The 17,372-nt window shown below is 36.9% G+C and overlaps 1 protein-coding gene across 2 annotated transcripts in view; it reads left to right on the plus strand.

The window, feature by feature from the left end:
• LOC150087344 (retinoic acid receptor RXR-alpha-B-like) overlaps nucleotides 1-17,372 on the plus strand; it is a 186,937-nt gene that overhangs the window by 98,788 nt on the left and 70,777 nt on the right. For both annotated transcript variants that reach the window (XM_090371144.1, XM_090371143.1), the window contains exon 5: nucleotides 350-495. In XM_090371144.1, coding sequence (XP_090227270.1) covers nucleotides 350-495 — 146 coding nt within the window. The remainder of the gene's footprint in view (nucleotides 1-349; nucleotides 496-17,372) is intronic.

A 17,372-nucleotide genomic window follows, 5' to 3' on the forward strand; every position in this document is an offset into this window, starting at 1 on the left:
TGCAGTTAGTATATCATAGCACTACTCAGTTTAAATTTTCAACGTCACCAAAAAATTCTAATGCTGACATCAAATAACTCACATCAAGTGACTTTTTTTTAGCTAAATTTTTTCACTGGCTGATATAAGTATTATGTACCTATGAATAACTCAATTTTAATATCTAAAATGGCTGCCACATGTTAGTGTCATAATTCTTATTATCTTCAATCAGACCAATAATAAAATATCTTTTTTTCTCTTTATTTTCAAATTCTTAATTGAAAATCTAAATTGCAGTGGGAATTATTTTATGATATTTCTTTTAATTTTAAGTTTCATTATTACTCAGTGAAAGTTTGAATTTTAGCTGTTCAGGAAGAGAGACAGCGAACCAAAGAAAGAAATGAAAATGAAGTAGAGAGTACTAGTAGTTCCCCAAATGACATGCCTATTGAAAGAATTTTGGAAGCAGAGCTTAGAGTGGAACCAAAAAATGAAAATGTGGAAACAAATGTGAGTTTTTGATAAAATCATTAAAAATTAAGAGATATGTTATTACATAAACTACCAGAGCTTCTATGTGAACCATTAAGAGCTATCTTTCTTTCACATGCTTATATGATATACAGGAATTCAGAAGTAGCTTATCAACTTTCATGACATTTTTATAATTTCTTCTGTTATATGCATTGAAGCTCATGTTACACAGCTGAACATTATGTAAAGAAACACACTGCACTGCACTGCACTTTAAAAAAATGGGTTTTATAATTCTATAACTGTCTGTAGGGCTTCTATTTATAAATATAAACAAAGTTGCAAATTTAGAATTTTAATAGTAACAAAGTAAAATTACAATAGGAACATTAATTATTGCAAGATAATGTCTCAAACTGGCTGTGGAAAAGATATTTTTAAGAAAATTTGGTTAAAAAATTCTAAACAAACATTGCATCAAATCAGTTTGCTCACATTAAATTTTGAACTCAGTAGTGGATGCAGTACATCAGTGTTTGATTGCAGAGTACTTGACTGTGAAAAGTTTGGTATTGATATTTAATTTGTCAAAAAAGGGCAGTGCAGAAATAGGGAAAGATAATGATATTGCAGGTTGTAAGAATTAAGTATAAAAATACAGGAATAGATGTAGTTGATGCTATACTGAATGAACAGAACATATAATGTACACAACATATGGCAAAATAACTACCAGGAATGATGCATGTTTGCTGAAGTATTGCAGTAGTCAGCAGCTTTGTAGTTGTCAGAAAGTTTGCTGATAAAAAATACCTTTATGGGGCAATCTCTTCTGTATTTAATTTATGATATAGGGATTGCATGTTTTACTTTTAAAATATTTTATACTTTGACTTAAAAAATTTAATAAGGGGGGAAAAAACACTTCTTGGTGATTAAATGGAACTCATTATTTTACTTTTTTTTTTTACAGGTATTTTTTATTGTGAACTTTATTTGATTACTTGTGCCTGGTCAGATTGTGTGATTTATTTCTGAAAACTGGGGAAAAGTTTGGAAGAGAGGGCCTTGACATTTGCAAAATCCCAAAAGTAACAACTTTGAAATGTCGAGGCCCTCCATTTAAGTTTATTAATGATTACCACGATATTTTTTAAATGGTATACTGGTACCTCTTGTTACATTTATTTATTTAAGTTAAGAATTAGGGAAAACCACTACAAAAACTCAAAGAAATTAAGTAAATAATAATCAAATTAGTTTAATGACTTCATCTCCCTTCCCTTTTTTGCCTGGACGTTCTGATCATTGAGAGGAATAGTGCACATGCCCAAGAGACTGGCAGAAGTTCCAGAACATAATGTTATTAATAAAGATAATAACATTGTGTTCTGGAACAACATTAGATATTAAAAAACATTTCTGAAAAAATCATTCAACTACTTATCAAAGTAGTTTAGCCGTGTTTTTTTTTTTTTTTGTGCATGTTTCCATTTTTCTGTTCATATTAACCACAATAACTTTAATCTTGAACTCTGGTCACTGAATGGCATCATTCACATGATGGGGCTGGTATATTGGGAGTGGAAAATAATATTCACAGAGCCAAAAGAGTAAAATAAGTAGTCAAAATCATCCTCCATCTAGTCTTTATTGAAGGCTCAACCTAACAGACTGCCTAAAAACAAGCTTAATCAAAAGACAATGAATAGAAACAGTTACACAAAAGCTGTCTCATTTTTTCTTAGTAACAAGAGATGTATTCATCCATTTCACAAGTGAACAGGACTTACAGAATCATCCATTGGAGTAAATGGTTACAAGAGTTAATGCTTACAAGAGGTAAATATCTCCGTTTTCCCTACAAAAAAGGGCAGAGTTACAAGGGTTAGCTGGATTCCAAAAACTGTAAAAAGAGATTACATTCTAGTGTGATACTTGCAGAAACCATATGCAAGCACTCCATCATGCTATTACATGCAATAAACTCTGGAGAATACCCATTAGAGTAACCATGCCACCCTGAATGCTCCGAGAGGTATAACATCAGAATTCAGCTTGCTCCAAATCTCTGAAAGAAGAAAATTACAGTGAATTAAAAGGCAGGGAGTTTTTAATGTTAAACGCATAACAATTAAAAGAGACATCATTTTGACCAGAAGTTTTATCCTTACTTTAACCCATATAGACCATCTATATACAAGGTATGATTAAAAAGGAATAAGAAATATTTTTTAAATCATTTATTATTTTAAATACAACAATTTCAATGTTTATTCCCTTCAAAGTACTCTCCAGCTGCACCTATGCAGTGCTCCATTTGGGATTTTCAGGATCTACAACAGCAGCAGCAGAAGTCCTTGGAAGATACTGCCTTTAATTGCTGTGTTGTGTTCTTCAAAATGTCTGCTAAGATTTTAAGATTACTAAATTTAAAATTTACCTAATCAACTGCAATTTTTGTGGGAAAGTTTACCAAACTCATAGTTAGGCGAAAATGTCAGCAGTATACCACTGAAATAAACATGAACTGATTTTATTTGGGGGGAAAAAATGAACAGGGTGGGTGCAAGCTTGAGGAGGTGCAACATGTAGCTACACTCATATGAATAAGCTTGTGTACCAAAGAGAAAACATCACATACAACCATTAAATTTTTTTTATTTTTTCAAATAACATTGAGTGATTTTCATTTCCTATGTATACCAATGATGTCTCTAGACTGAACTAAAGACAAGAACAACTTTTCAATTGAGAAAAAGGCAGTTTATTAGGCAAAATTTAAATTTCTAAATTGTAAAATCTAAACAGTAATACTTAGTGCTGTGCCTCCGTAGCCAGGTGGGAAGGAGCAGCAGTGCGTAGCACACACTTCTTGATTAGACCGGGGTTCGAGCCCGTCACCACCAAATATGGAGGATGCGGAAAGGTCAGGGAATGACCACCGCATATCCCGGAGCAATATGGCCTTAGTTGCTAATGCTCCTAAAAACCAAATAACAACAACAATAGTTAGTGCAATATCTAAAAATTTCCCCTAAACACAAAAAAAAAAAAAAAAAAATCAGATGACAAATAACCTAAACCTAAAAATAAGCATGATAGACCCAGTTCCTTTTAACTGAAACAGCCTATATATATATATATATATATAGCTTGTATAAGAATTTAAATGAGGTGTAACAAAATGGTGTTGCAATATGGTTTATGGACTAGGGACACTGTTTTGTAGAACGAACCCAACAACCATAATGAATATATAAAGGTTAAATGAAAAGAATGGGGAGGAGCATTGAATATGAATATAGACTAAAAACTGCAATTGGATCTACAGAAAACACGAAAAAATATGAAAGAATAGGGAAAACGTATACCTCTACCTATACTGGGCAGAAACCTCACTACTGCCAGAACTCTGTATTCTGAGAATATATGATTTATTCATAACGGGATTGCCCCAACTTCATACAAGATTTTGCACATCTAAATCCTGAACTCACTTTTGAAAAAAACCAAGAGCAACGACCAAGCTGCTAATTACTTAATCTGGATATTGGCATTAATAACTCAAAAACAACCATCCATCAATAAATGTGATACTTTCAACTTTAATGCAGTCAATTTCACTTGCTGGCATTCTAACAACTCTGAAAGGTAACTCTAATATCATTCTATCACAGTGTGTCAGAATAGCCACCATCTGTAACAACAATAATATAACAATATATAATATCAGAAACTTCTATTACAAACTATTGGACAATGAATTTCCACCTGCTTATCTTTACTACCACTTCATTAAAGCTGTTCATATCATCAAACATAAGAAGCTAATTAACTACCAATTTAATTATCCTTAATATAATTAAAACTAAACATTACCTTCCTTCAAACAGCTGATGGGCTTACGCATATTGTATATTTTATATGCCTAGCCTCTTTGTTGACTTACAGCATAGAAAACTTGAACTAACCAATATGGGGTATAAGCATTTATATACTTATTGTTAAAATTTATTAAATTTAAATTTTAAATTTAACTATCATTACTCCATAACTGACTTAAATATGTGATGTAAACTCCCAGAATTATGTTCAGGGTCCTAACTCTAGGAACAGGATTTGCAACCCCAAACTGCCCAAACCCTTGTATCGTGTATCTTTTTACTTTCCTACTACCCTATATTTATAATTCTTGTGAGCCATTAGTTTACCGAACGTATTTGATTTTCTTCAAAAACAAATATAAAATAAATTCATTATCAAACCAAATTTGAGGAATGTCAAACCAGATAAAAAGTCTTTTTTTTTTTTCTCCTGCTATATATTTGCTATGAGATGTTAATCATCCTTCACATTAGTTCCCTTATTAGTTATTGAAAAGCTGTAAACATACATTATAAATGGCTTATAACAACATACAATAATCAGTTATGGTATCTTCATAATTGATTATATGCAAATATTTGATTATGAACTCAACAACAGTAGTGATTGAACAGAACTAGCCTGGAACTATATACAGGGTGATTCACTACCAGTGCGACAAACTTGCAGGAGGTGTAGGGGGCACAAAGATGAATCGGAATCACATAGCATTGCAGGGTCCAAAATGCCTTCGTCATGTGGTAGAGGACGTTGAACGGGAGGTTGCGTGAACAGCGATCCTGCTGGAAGTCAGCATTTGCGAACCGTTTCTGTTGAAGAAACCAAGTAGCAAAAGTCCTCCGGAGTGGATAATCCGCAGGCTCCAATGATTGGACGCGTTGCAGATGGTATGAACTCATTTGGTTTGTTGACAGTATCCTCCATACAGTGGATTGGGAAATACCCAATCGTTGGCCTATTGCTCGAGTACTCGTACTCGGATTGCCTTCTGCAAGACGTAGGACATTCTCCTCATTGTCTGCCGTCCTCGTCGTTCGCTCTCTATTCATGGTACCTCTCGTGAAACAACCAGTCTCATGTAACCTTCTGTGCACACGTGTGAAAATTGTATAATGAGGAGCACACCTGTGCGGGAAACGTTCCTGGTACAAGCACAGAGCGGCGTGCCCATTACAGTGCGCAGCTCCATACGTGAGGTGCATGTCGGACAGTTCAACGTTTGAATACTCGTCCATCCTACTGCCTCGGGAACCGGTTCGCAAATGCTGACTTCCAGCGGGATCACTGTTCACGCGACCTCCTGTACAACTGTTTTGTTAGTGGTATTTGCAGAAGTGAGTCAGATGAACTAATTAGACATGTGGCAGAGAAGAAAAATGCATAGGATACATATAAATTAACAGATGACATGGAAGACTATGATAGATATAAGCTGGTCTGTAACCAAGTCAAAAAGGAGGTTAGGCAGGCAAAAGCAGATTACGAGAAACCTTTGGCAAAGGATGCAAAGAAAAACAGCAAAGAGTTCTTTACTTATGTAAACTCTAGAAGGAAGGGGATGAATCAGATTGTCCACTTGATATCGATGGTTCAACTGTTGATGATCCTGCTCAGGTAGTAACAAACTGAATGAATATTTTGCATCAACATTCACTCATGAGGAGTTGTTCAAGGAGGGGAATACCAGAGGTGTATTAAAATCGGGCAGTAAGCCAGATAATCTTGTAATAACTAAGAGTAAAGTGGAGGAGAAATTGTCGAAGTTAAACATAAGAAAGGCACCTGGGGTGGATGGAATCTATCCAGTTATATTAAAGGAGGCAGCAAAGGAAGTAGCAAACCCTTAGCCATAATTATGAGATCTTCCTTGGACTCTGGGGCAGTACCCATGGACTGGAGATGTGCAAATGTAACCCCAATCCACAAAGGAGGATCAAAGGGAGACAGGTAATTACAGACCTGTTAGTTTAACTTCTGTTCCAGGAAATTAATGGAGGCACTGGTTAAAGAAACATTGCAGGATCATCTAGACAAGACTTCAGTTATAGCTCGGACACAGCATGGTTTTGCTAAGGGGAAGTCTTGCTTGACCAATTTGATTGGATACTATGATGCAGTCGCAAAAGAACTGGATACAGGGAATAACTTTGATATTATATACTTGGATCTTAGAAAGGCTTTTGATACTGTTGCACATGGAAGACTGCTGCACAAATGGGAGCAGTGTGGCATTGGAGGCAAATTGCTGCTATGGATAAAGGGGTGGCTGAGGGGGAGAAGACAGAGTGGTAATCAATGGGCACTGCTCATCGTGGACTAATGTTATTAGTGGAGTCCCTCAGGGTTCAGTGTTGGGTCCATTATTGTTTTCTGTATTTATAAATAATATTGATGATGGTATATCAGGCTTAATGTCCAAGTCTGCAGACTATACGAAAATTGGCAGAGTTGTTAATGACACTAATTACAGTATGCTGCTGGATCTAGAAAAGTTGAGCAGGTTGGATGAGAGGTGGCAACTGAAGTTTAATATTTACAAATGTAAAGTAATGCATGTGGGAAGCAGTAACCTCAGAGTACTAGGCACCTGCAAGGTGATCTGATTGAGGTGTATAAAGTCTTGAATGGTTTGAGCATTTTCAATGCTGATAGTATTCTTCCTCTTGCTCAGAATAATTGCCCGAGAGGGCATAAATTCAAACTGAGGAAAGATAGTTGTAGGATAGATGTGCAGAAGATTGCTTTTAGCCAGTGGGTGGTTGATTGTAGGGACAAACTTCCATCAGTCTTTGTAGAAGTTGATAGGTTAAACAGATTCAAGGCAGAACTAGACAAACATTTGAATAGAGTGGATGGGTAAAATGAGAAGTTGGTGTGTATGTCTTTTTTTTTTTTTTTTTTTTTGGCTGATGCTATATAAGCTTTCTTTCTTGCATCATGTGCCTTTGGTAATGCTAAGTGAGCAGTTATCAGATTGCATCATAATTCATGTGAATAAGTGATTTTCAATTGCTGGACTGGCATTAGCATGCTATGTACCTTGGCTTGTTTTATGGGATATTACACAAGTGCAGTGTCTGCTTTTAACTGCAAATTTATCTTATCCTTCTCACTTTTAATATTTTAGTCAATTACCCAAATAACAGGAAATATATAACGCTTAATTATATTAGATTAATACTTTTGCTGCTGACTTTTCTAATGACTTTTTGATCCAGGAGTGAAAATCATGGGATTGAGTCAATCAGGATTAGAAATCTATTTTTTTCATCATGCGCCTTCGGTAGTGCATTTTCAAATTCTTGATAATGCCTTTGTCCATTGGCTGCAGTTAAGACATATTATTCAGAAGGAAGAAAAGCTTCACACTTGCAAGTTTCGAAATTACCAAGTGAAGGTGGGCAGGGCAGTTGCTGACAATCGACGTGATTTTTCTGTTTTATTTCATCATCTTTCTATCGAAATTTAAAATCCACTGCTCAAAAATTTCACTTGTCATTCAAGGTTTTTTGTTGTAGTTCTAGTCCAACTGTAATGACTTTACTCCTTTGAACCATCGGAATTGTTTACTTTTGCCTATTACCAAAAGCTTCAGTTTTCATTACTAGCCATATTTGCAACCAAGAGTGGAATTCTCTCCTTACTATTTTTACCACCTAAACATTTATCATCTTTAAAAGTCAGTGTCTTTATTGGCAAACATTTAAAAAAATAGACATGTTTCATCAATGTTGAATATGTCTTTGGGCTCGTAGTCCTCCATATTTTTTTTCAAAACTGTTTCTTTCCAATGGATATACAGTCAGTCCTCGTATAGCACGATAGTTGTGTTCCTAGAAACCCTCGTACAATGCAAAATCGTGCAATATAAACAACAGTCCTATGGGAAAAATAGGGTTGGGTGCCGACCACCCAAGATCAAACACACATTTGTAATCAAAACATAATCAAACACAAATTATTGTAATAAAATACGTATTTTATTACGACTGTTACGTAATGAAATATTGCTAATGCTTTTGCTTCTATCGTTAGCAAACTTGTTTTTTGTTTGATTTTCTATCCAAACAGATGACAGCCGTTTCATCTCTTCCAATTCTTTGTGTCTTAATCTAATGGATTTTAATTACACTTTGAGTTGTTCCTGCTATAAAAGTTGTTTTTATTTTCTCTGCATTCTTTCTAATTCTCAGCGTTGCCTCATTTAGGCCTGTAGCACGTGCAATATCACATGGTCTTTCATTTCGCTCAAAGCATTTCACAATTTCATATTTTTCTCTATCGACAGAGGTGGACTGGCCATAAGCCTTACCAGGAAAACCACGGTGGGTATGAGGCCACTACAAATTTTCCCGGGTAAGAATTTTTGACCCAGTTAGCCTCTGTTTATAAATATTGCTTTTCTTTTTCTCTCTGAATCTGTAGTCTTCCCCAGGATGCTTTCTTTTCACACCTTTTAAGTATTTTACTAATTTTTAGGGAATAAAGCACAATTACAAAATGAGGAGGCATGCTTGATATGTGTGGGTGTAGCATCTGAATAAACAACACCATAAAGGCAGAGACACACTGTGAACACCTCACTAGCTCACATTTTACTAAAGTACATTTTTGGGGGTTACTACCATAAATCAATAAAAACAATTTCCAGTTGCGTTTCTGCTAGTGGAATCTGTTATAAACTAGTAGTAAACTCGATCTAATTGCATTTGCGATAATACCGATAGCTGGAATTTTACGTTATTATGGTGAAATGCATTTCCTCTTCACTGATATAAAAAACATAAATACATTTTCAGAATCTTCTCTTCATTCCTATCGTGTTGCGTTCGGTTGGGGTGATTCCGGTCCAACTGCCATTTCTTGTAAACACAAAGGCGAATTGTGCATAAACGAATTCGGTTCATGTTATATACGATATTGTTCCCCTATTTATAAATCGTGTATGATAGAATTCGTGTAGTGTAAACATGTGTTATATGAGGACTAACTGTAGCCTTCTTCGATTGCAACTCTACTTTCATCGGAAATAATTTTTTCGAGTGAGCCATGATGCTCTTTAAATTTATCCTGTGAACCAGAACTGGTTTGGAATGTTTTGTGCCCCAGAAAAGATGCGTTCCTAGATACTCCATAGCCTTTTCTTTTATTAATAGCCCTGATATTGGCATGTTTTAGTCTCGAATCAACTTCATCCACTTAAAAACTGCTTCAGCTACATCTTCTAAGGCATAATTTCGCATGCTTCTGACTGGGTCCCATTTACTCAAACAGTTTCAGAATCAAAACAGGGTTTTTCAGAATGGTTGACACTACTGGCAGGGACATTGAATTTTAAAGTGATTTCCTTTTTTTTTAGCACCGCAATCTACACTACTAAGTGCTTCCACCTCAAGGATATCCTCTTAGACACTGTAAGGTTACTTGCACAACAGTTAAAACAAAGCTGAAATTAAGGACCACTTGCAGCTACTAATGACACAGAGACAGGTGAAATTTAGTGAAAGTGTGGATGACTCATTTCTTCAAAACAACAGATGAATTTCTGAGATAAAAGAAAATCACTCTCTCCTAATTTTCTAAAAGGGAGCTTAAGGTAGAAAATCGGTTGTTCTTAATTCGTGGATTAAACCCTTTAGCTGTTAAAAGCTAAAGGGATTAATGCTTAATCCTTTTCGCTATTAATTCGCGCTTTCTACAGCATCAGCTTTTTGCCTAAAGGGCAGAGGTGGAAACAATGCTTACCCAGGTCTCTCGAAATCAGGTTGTTATATGGAAATTTTCTTCATTATACGGAAACTATTTTCAATGACCAAGGAGAAATCAAAAAAGTTTGCTGCATAGAAAATTTTGCTATGTGGAAGTTCGTTAAAGAGAGGTCCGACTGTATATATCTTACAATTAAAATGGAATAAATAGAATTAAAATAGATAGGAGACTGCAGATGATGATTAAAATATGAAATTCTAGGACTGTGGACAAAAGAAGCAGTGGAGGTAGAGAGCCAAGATGATGAATTATTTGTGGTGGGGAAAGAACTATATTATTGGTTCAAGCTGCTTCTCATTACACAAAAACTATTATTGAGTAGCATGTTTGAAGTTCAGACATGTCTTAGGCCTCTGTTGCAATTGTAACAAATACAAAAGTAGAACAATGTGTTTGTATTAAGAGTACGAAAAATGGGGTGTAAATCATACAGATGTTAAGAACTACATTTGATGATGCTTGTTTAAGTAAGGCTGTCATTTATCAGTGTATAAAATGTTTACAAAATGCTGAGAATCTGTTGAAGATGACCAGTGCTCAGGTCACCCTTCAACTACAAGTAGTGATAAAATAGTTTCTAAAGTGTGCAAAAAAAATCATTTTGATTAGCAATTAATCACCTGAGAAATTGCTGATGAACTGAGAACCATAGAAGTTAGTTATTGTTGGTGACCCTATTATCAGGGAGACTGGTAATATATTGGATAAAAAGGATAGATGGAATAGGACCAGGGTATGTCTGCCAGGGGCAAAATTTGATGTTGTGAAGCAGATATCATCTTTTAAGGGCACAAAGGGTGATATTGTTGTACACATTGGCAAGAATGACATTAAGAGTAGGGGATCTGCAGATTTACTTAACAAGTACAGGTCAATGTTGAAAAAAAGTTGAGTTAGGGTTAAATTTGAAAGTGTCTGCAATTCTGCCCAGACACGATAGGAGGGAGTACATGTCGAGAGCCTTCTCAATCAATTCGACCCTTGAAGGACTGTGCAAGGCTCGTGGGGTAGAATTTTTCTCAGAGTGGTCTGTGCTTGTTAACAGGAGAGACTGCTTCTACAGGGATGGGATACACTTGAATAGAAAGGGTGCAAGAATATTTGCTGATGCTATCGAAGCAGTGTTAGGTGGGGGAGAATTCACAGAATAAAAGTTTAAAGGTAGCCGCAGGCAGAGGTGAAGATGATTCTTGCACTGCTTCTATTAGAATAAGCAGTGGCTTGGAACGAGGGGTGCTTTGGGTTTCAGGACTGATGGCAGTCATCATGAAACAAATAAATACATGGGATGTGTTAGGGTAACTAAGAATAAGAATAGTTGCATATATTCTTCCATGTATACCAATGCTAGAAGTATAGTAAATAAATTTGATGAATTTGAAGTGTTGGTCAAGACATCAAAGGTGGATATTGTTGGGATATCAGAGACATGGTGTCACATAGATATTAGGAATGCAGAATTGGAATTTAGGGAGTACAATGTGTACAAAAAGGATAGACAGGATAGGAAGGGAAGAGGGGTTATGCTGTTAATTAAGAAAGTACATAAAATCAAAGGACGTGCATCCAGTTGACATAGATGCACAATGCAATGTTGAGTCAGTGTGGTGTGACGTAAACACTGGGAAAGCAGAAATAAGAGTAGGAATGTGTTATAGGCCTAATGACTCGAATGAGGACAATGAACAATTGTACAGAGAAACGTACAGAGTGGGCTAGTAATTCAGAATGTCTTATAATGGGGGATTTTAACTTTCCAGACTTTAACTGGAACTTGTGGTTTGGTCACTCACACACTAGCAAGAATTTTGTGGATTTATTGGATGATTGTTTTCTCCAGCAGCATGTTCAAGAGGCAACCAGAGTGAGTAATACTCATGATCTGGTTATCAGTAGTGATCATTCGTGTATTAAAAATTTGCAGATAAAGGAACCACTAGGTAGCAGTGATCACAGTGTATTGATGTGGGATTTACTTAAAGATATAATTACCATCAGGGGCATAGGAAAGGGTTGTTCCTTCTGTAAAGGTGACTACAGTGGAGGCACCTCCGTAGCCAGGTGGGAAGGAGCAGCAGTGCATTGCACACGCTTCTTGATTAGACCGGAGTTCAAGCCCGTCACCACCAAATATGGAGGATGCGGAAAGGTCAGGGAATGACCACCGCATATCCTGGAGCAATATGGCCTTAGTTGCTAATGCTCCTAAAAACTAAATAACAAACAAACAGACTACAGTGGTCTTGGACAGTTTTTAAATTCTGTACAGTGGGATCAACTGACGATGTTACCGACAGTAAATTCTAAGTGGGAAGCATTCAAGGAATTAATCGTGAAAGCTACTAGATGTTTCATACCTATTAAGAAATATTGTTTAAGGTTTAGGCCTAAATTATTGTCAAATGAACTAATGAGACTTGTGGCAGAGAAGAAAAATGCATGGGATGCATATAAATTATCAGGCCACACAGAAGCTCATGGCAGATATAAGCTAGTCTGTAATCAAGTCACAAAGGAGATTAGGCAAGTGAAGGCAGATTACGAGAAATCTTCGGCAAAGGATGCTAAGAAAAACAGCAAGGATTTCTTCACTTATATAAACTCTAAAAGAAAGGCGATGAATCAGATTGGTCCACTTGATATCGATGGTTCAACTGTTGATGATCCTGCTCAGATAGCAAACAAACTGAATGAGTATTTTGCATCTACATTCACACATGAGGAGTTATTAAGGAATGTTATCAAATTGTAGCAGGTGGCTTAATGATTTTGTAATAAGTGAGAGCAAAGTGGAGGAGAAATTGTTGAAGTTAAACATAAGAAAGGCACCTGGAGTGGATGTGATCTATGCAGTTATATTAAAGGAGGCAGCAGAGGAACTAAGCAAACTCTTACCCATAATTATGAGAGCATCCTTAGACTCCATCACCACATATTGGAGATGTGCAAATGTATCCCCAATTCACAAAGGGGATCGAAGGGTGACACGAGTAATTACAGATCAGTTAGTTTAACTTGTGTTCCGGGTAAAATAATGGTGCCACTGGTTAAAGATGCATCGCAGTATCATCTAGACAAGACTGCAACAATAATTCAGACACAGCATGGGTTTGTTAAGGGAAAGTCTTGTCTGACAAATTTGATTGGATACTATGATGTGGTTACAAAGGAATTGGATGCAAAAAATAATTTTAAATCATATACTTGGATTTCAGGAAAGCTTTTGACACTGTTGTGTAAGAAAGACTACTGTACAAATTGGAGCAGAATGGTATTAAGGGTAAGTTGCTACAATGGATAAAAGGGTGGTTGAGTGGGAGAAGACAGAGGATCGTAATCAGTGAGCACTGCTCTTTGTCGACTAATGTTATAAGTGGAGTTTCACAGGGTTCGGTGTTGGGCCCACTGCTGTTTTGTATATTTATCAATGATATTGATGAAGGTATATCAGGCTTAGTGTCGAAGTTTGCATATTGATGAAGGTATATCAGGCTTAGTGTCGAAGTTTGCATATTGATGAAGGTATATCAGGCTTAGTGTCGAAGTTTGCAGATGATACAAAGGTTGGCAGGATTGTTGATGACAGTAATTGCAGTGTGCTACTGTAACAGGATCTAGAAAATTTGGGCAGATAGGCTGAGAAGTGGCAACTGAAATTTAACATTGACAAATGCAAAGTACTGTGTATGGGTAGAAGTAACCCCAGGGGAACATACCAGCTCTGTGTGATACTACACTTAGGTTGGTAGAAAATGAAAAAGACCTGGGAGTAATTGTTCAGTCAGCTATGAAGGCTGCAAGAGTAGCTCATGGGTTTTTGTCAATGATATATAGGAATTTTGCTAGCAGGGAAAAGGTGGTGATTGTTCCTTTGTGTAAGGCAATGGTCAGGCCATGCCTTGAGTACTGCATACAGGTCTGGAGGCCTCATTTTAGGAAGGATGTAGATTTGCTTCAGTGTGTACAGAGAAGGGCAACAAGATTGGTGAGGGGAATGAAGGGATCCTCTTACCAAGAGAGGCTTAAGTACTGCAAATTGCAGCGGCTGGAGACTAGGCACCTCTGAGGTGATCTGATTGAGGTGTATAAAACCTTGAATGGGTTGAGCATGCTGAATTCTGATGGGATTCTGCCACTTGCTCAGATTACAAACCTAAGGGGACATAAATTCAAATTGAGGAAAGACAGTTGTAAATAAATGTGCAGAAATTTGCCTTTAGTCAGCAGATGGTTAATTGCTGGAACAAACTTCGATCTGTTGTGGAAGTTGATAGCTTAAATAAATTGAAGGAACTGGACAAACATTTAGAGGGGATGGTTGTGTGATTTTTTTTTTTTTTTTTTGGCTGATGATACATAAGCTCGTACACTTGCTTTCATGCATCACATGGCCGACCGGGCTAGCCAGGTAGGTAAAGTGCCTGCCTGGCAACCCAAAGGTCGCGGGTTCGATTCCCGCTTCGGGCTTGGATCACAGTAAAATGCAAAAACTGGGGAGGTGCATTATAGCCATAGAAGCTGATGCGCCAACAACTAACAAGGTCATCATCATCATCATGCATCACATACCTCTAATTTCTGTTACTATCTCCTTTGGATATTACCAGGCAATTTTTACTGCAGTCCCTTAATATGCATCAAGTATCAGCAAAATTTGTTTCAAGAATGTTGAAAGGTGACTAAAAGATTGTATCCAGAAGCTGAGAATTAATGTGCAAGGTGTTGAAAACAGTATTGGTAATGGACCTCAAATTTATCAGTTGCATCATCATGATGAAACACAAGTGTACATTGTCAAAAAAGAAAAGAAAAAAAAAGTCCAGCCATCTAAGTGAAAGTCACCAAACTAACTGCGCTGTCCAAAAAGATGCACACATTTAGTCTGATGAAGAAAATGGTGTTGCTTGTTATTTGTTTTTACACCATTCAGTGTATCTTATTCTTCATTATGAATTTATTCAGAATGTCAGAATGTAAAGCAGGCCTTTGACTGAAAGAAAAAAGAAAATCCCAGGAATTTTTTGAAAATGATGGTTGTTTTCTGCACCATGGGCAATGTTTTTGCACACATGCACTTTTCATTCAGGAAGTTCTGGCCCAAAAAACATTCCTCATATACTTCATCCTCCATATTTACCTGATCCCTCCCTGTGTTATTTTTTAACTCTTCCCCAAACTTAAAATAATGATGGACAAAGATTTTGGTGACATTTCACCCATCCACCAAAATGCAACAGCAGAACTCAACTAGCTCATGGTTGGGCTTCCAGCTAGTTAGAAATGTTGAGACATTGCAGATCTTTGAGGTGAAACTACTTTTGTAGTTTCACCTCAAAGATCTTTTGCTTATGTACTTATGTACTATTTAAACTTTAAGATTGGACCGTGTGTGTGTGTGTGTGTGTGTGTGTGTGTGTGTGTGGATTGAGTTGTTCCCAGGATTTTTCTAAAGAAGGGGTTAAAGCAGTGTTCTGGTGAATTGTTAAAAGGAGCATCATTAACAGGAAGTAAAGCATTTAATGTTAAGTATTAAAATTGCTTTGTATTGTTTAAATGTCAAACACCAAGTGACCATGTTGTTTATACTTTTTGTTTGGCCTGGAAAAGATCCTTCCAGTCCTAATAGTTACAGGCCAATCTCTCTGTCAAGTTGCCTTGGTAAAATTCTTGAAAAAATGATCCACAGTCGACTCAGCTGGATCATTGAAACTGAACAACTATTGAGTAATTGTCAACATGGCTTTCGCAAAAATAGGTCCTCTCTAGATCTGATGATCAAGGCCGAATCTAAAATTCGCAATGCCTTTGTGAAAAATGAACACCTTGTCATGGTCTCCATTGATATAGAAAAGGCATTCGATACTACCTGGTGGTATGGCATTCTCAGTGACCTACATAATCTTGGTCTACGAGGCAACCTGCCTATATTCATTAGGAACTTTCTCCAGATCCTCTCGTTCCAGGTTCGATACCAAAACTCCCTTTCTTCTACATTCTTGTAGGAAGGAGTACCACAGGGGTCGGTTTTGAGCGCAACCCTATTTGCCCTTAGAATTGATTCCATTTCCAAAGAACTTCCAAATACTGTAGAAGCCTATCTTTATGCTGACGATCTCTCCATTTCTTGCCACTCCCAGAACATGAGATCTATTGAACGGCAATTGCAAATGTCCCTCAATAAAATTAAAAAATGGGCTGAGTTCAATGGATATCGGCTTTCCCATCAGAAAACAGTTGCTATCCACTTTTGTAACCAACGCAAATTACATATAGACCCTGAACTCCGGATATCAAATTCCAGCATCCCGATTACCAACAATATTAGATTCTTGGGATTAATATTAGACAGCAAGTTAAATTTCCTTGAGCACATTAAAGTAATATGTACTACCTGTCTGAAAAAGCTGAACATGCTTAGAGCTCTATCTGCCCAGTCTTGGGGAGCAGATCGTACAACTTTGCTGCTCTTATATAGAGCACTGATTAGATCTCGGTTAGATTACGGTGCCCCAGTTTATGATTCTGCTCGTAAGAGTGTATTACGCTGGCTCGATCCTGTACAGCACAATGCACTGAGGATTGCTCTTGGTGCTTATAGGACATCACCAACCTATAGTCTATATATTGAAGCCCATGAGCCCCCTCTTTACCTCCGCAGAAAAATGTTACTACTTAAATCAGTCAGAATACAAAACTGTTCTCCGCACCCCATCCAACCATATCTCTTTAATCCATCATTTCACAATCTCTATAGAAATAAACCAAATAAAATAGGCCCAGCAGGCCTACGGCTCCTTGAAATAGCACAAAATTGGAATGTTCCTCTCCAGAGTAGGCAGCACAGAAAGAATTATTCTTGCCCATCATGGACCCCATTTCCTCAACCAGCCTGTGATAATTATTTTCTCCAATGAGGAAAGAATCGTCTACCAACTCTGAATGTGCAACAACTCCATGCTAGCCATATTCAAAACTGTTTTGACTTCTTACTGATATATACTGATGGTTCCAAATCTCATTCAACTGTTGGAGCAGCAGCAGTGTTTCCCTCTGCTATCATATCAGCCTCTCTTCCACCTGAGTACAGCAGCTTTTCAGTGGAATTATATGCAATTCAATTAGCTCTAGAAAATTTGACTCTTCACCCATCTGCAAAATATTTAATTTACACCGACTCTCTCAGCTCAATTAGAGCAATGCAGAATTTCTCTTATAAGGATCACCCTATACTAAATCAAATCAAGTATTTGCTGTTG

This window comes from Mastigoproctus giganteus, chromosome 4, assembly GCF_048544385.1.
Source record: "Mastigoproctus giganteus isolate SK-2022 chromosome 4, ASM4854438v1, whole genome shotgun sequence".
Taxonomy (NCBI): Eukaryota; Metazoa; Arthropoda; class Arachnida; order Uropygi; family Thelyphonidae; genus Mastigoproctus; species Mastigoproctus giganteus.